Source organism: Myotis davidii, unplaced genomic scaffold (genome assembly GCF_000327345.1).
Source record: "Myotis davidii unplaced genomic scaffold, ASM32734v1 scaffold93, whole genome shotgun sequence".
NCBI classification, from domain to species: Eukaryota; Metazoa; Chordata; class Mammalia; order Chiroptera; family Vespertilionidae; genus Myotis; species Myotis davidii.
In genome coordinates this window covers 1,745,173-1,747,693 of record NW_006292095.1, presented here as the reverse complement: position 1 = coordinate 1,747,693, position 2,521 = coordinate 1,745,173, and the positions used below count along the sequence as shown (strand labels likewise).

Sequence of the window (2,521 nt, the reverse complement as noted above, 5' to 3'; positions counted from 1 at the left end):
GCCGCGCGGTGCTGGGGCCCGGGACACCTGCCCACCCCTGGTCCCCTCGGCTCCGCTTGCACCTCCCGCCTCACTTGAGCCCCTGAAGACACTTGTGTGGAGTTTAGAAGTCGGGGTTCCGGGCGTGGAAGCCTGTCTGGGGTGCGGTTGGAGGGGGAGGCCCGGAGAGCAGCCCTCGCGGGCGGTTCCAGGGGCTGCTCCCAGGTGGGTGCTCCTTCCAGCTGGGTGGCTGCAGGGCAGCGCCGTGATTCACCGGGGCTGTGGGAAGACACACATGACCGTGGGGAAACCCAGACGGATTCTGCCCCTGCCGCCTGGGGCCGAAGGGCAGGGCAGGACGCCCCCCGCCCAGGTCCAGGCCGGGAATCCCTTTCCGAGGTCCCGGGCTGTGGGGCAGCGCCTCCTGTGCATGACCTGCCGCCCTGCTCGCTGACCCCACGGCTGAGGCGGGGGTGGGGGAAAGTGAGGAAGACAAAACTCTGTTGCCCAAACCAAAACACACGTCAGACTTGCATACACGTTGCAAACCAGCTCAGTTTCTTCTCTTACCTGGAAAGGCTATGGTCTCTCTTACCTGCCCCACCTCCTTGAGTTCCGTTCTTTCTGAACTGTAACCTTTTGTCTCCCACCCCAAATTGCTTCCAGAGTGAGCCCGGCATCGGTATGAGCTGGTCACCTTCCCTGCCCACCCAGACATGTGGGGCCTGGGAAATGAAAGAGCGACTTGGGACCGGGGGATTCGGAAACGTCATCCGGTGGCACAATCAGGTAGGGGGGTTCCGTGCAGTGGGGAAGGGCCATGGGCAGGCAGAGTGCGGGCTGTGGAAGACAGGCCCCCCTCACTGCCTGTACCCCATCGTGCGCCAGGTGGGTGCATGCTGCTCACCTTGGCCAAGGGCTTCTTGGGAGAGAGTGAGGAAGGGGGCCTGAGGATGGGGGTTTCACGGCCGCTATGCCGACTCTCCGTTAGCGGTCTCCAAGCTTACTGACTACGCCACCTAAACAAATAGTAAAAGAATGTTAAGCTTTCAGCCTCAATTATATTTTAAATTATATGTCTATGCTAACGTTAGACTAGCATGTATTAAATATATTTTGTTCTAATAGATCCCATTATAAAACATACACATAGAAAAATGTAAAAGATGGCAATAATGAAATATTTTTGAGTTTCTTATCAGTGTTTGCAATACTTCACAGCATAACATACGCAGAGGCTCACGCAAGTGAGAATTATTGTTAAGGATCTGGGGGTGAAAATCCGTATTTCAAACAGTTTTTATAATTTTGAGTTACTTGGACTGATTTCTTTTTAGATCTGATTAAAATTCATTGTTTTTGCTCCTATGTGTCTGACCTGAGTTTTCCACACTAGAAGTGTTCTTCCATTTTTCTGTTTGCTTGTGCAGGTGTTACACGCACTGAAATTCTCTGTAGGAGCCTTTCTAAGCCACTCAACCACTTTATGAGAGTTATTAAACATTGGAGAATACAACTCATAAGTATAACTAAGCGGGGCACATGTAACGTGCAACTTCTCCCCGTAGGCCCCGTCCACCCCTGCCTGTGAAATGCCCTTTTCCTCGGGACGCCCCGAGTACCAGAAGTGGCAAATGACTTTTTGACTAAAGGTCTGAGGAGAGTGCCAGATAGTTAATATCCGAAAAGCTTAATTTATGAACTTATATTTTTTTGGATTCCAGTTTTGGGCAACCCCTGCACTGCAGTTCATATACCCAATTTGGAGACCACTGCGCTAGGGAACTCTCACTCACCAAAAAGCTAAATTAGCTTCTTGATCCACAATCTAGACCTAGCGAAGCCCTGGAAGGCACCTGCTTTTTAGTCGAGGGCTGCTGAGCACTTCTTTTTTTTTAAAATCTTCTCCCCAGGATATTTTTTCCAATGATTTCTAGACAGAGCATGCAAGGGAGGGAGGAGGAAGGAGGAAGAGAGAAAGAGAAACATCAAGGTGAGAGAGACAGCATTGATTGGTTGCCTCCTGAATGCACCCCTCCCTGGGCTGGGGAACCTGCAACCAAGGTCTGTACCTTTGACTAGGAATCGAACCCTTCGGTCCACTGGCCGACACTCTAACCACTGAGAAAAACTGGGCAGGCCAGGAGCACCCTTTTGGACTGAAGGCAGGCCAGGAGCCTGGCTGCAGCAAGTAGCGAAAGTCATCGAGTCTGCTGCCTAACCAGTATTGTACTCTGCATGACAGTAACATTCTTATACCCAGCTGGTAAGCCAGAGTTCTAGCAAAGCCTACCCCTGGCTGAGGGGGCCTCAGTAACACCACTGGCTCAAATTTATTCTGGCCAGAGGATAGCCAGGGGTCTAGCATTACAGCAGAACCAGATCATTCTATAGCCCCATGTACCTGGGCTGGGCTGCTTCTAGACACACTAGGCCAGTGATGGCGAACCTATGACACGTGAACTCATTTTTTTTTGGTTGATTTTTCTTTGTTAAATGGCATTTAAATATATAAAATAAATATCAAAAATATAAGTCTTTG

At 50.7% G+C, this 2,521-nt stretch overlaps 1 protein-coding gene across 6 annotated transcripts in view; it reads left to right on the top strand.

Moving 5' to 3' along the window:
• The first annotated feature begins 611 nt into the window (after positions 1 to 611).
• IKBKB (inhibitor of kappa light polypeptide gene enhancer in B-cells, kinase beta) overlaps positions 612 to 2,521 on the top strand; it is a 52,292-nt gene continuing 50,382 nt past the window's right edge. For all 6 annotated transcript variants that reach the window (XM_006765533.2, XM_006765531.2, XM_006765532.2 and 3 more), the window contains exon 1: positions 612 to 768. In XM_006765533.2, coding sequence (XP_006765596.1) covers positions 664 to 768 — 105 coding nt within the window. In that variant the 5' untranslated portion in view covers positions 612 to 663. The remainder of the gene's footprint in view (positions 769 to 2,521) is intronic.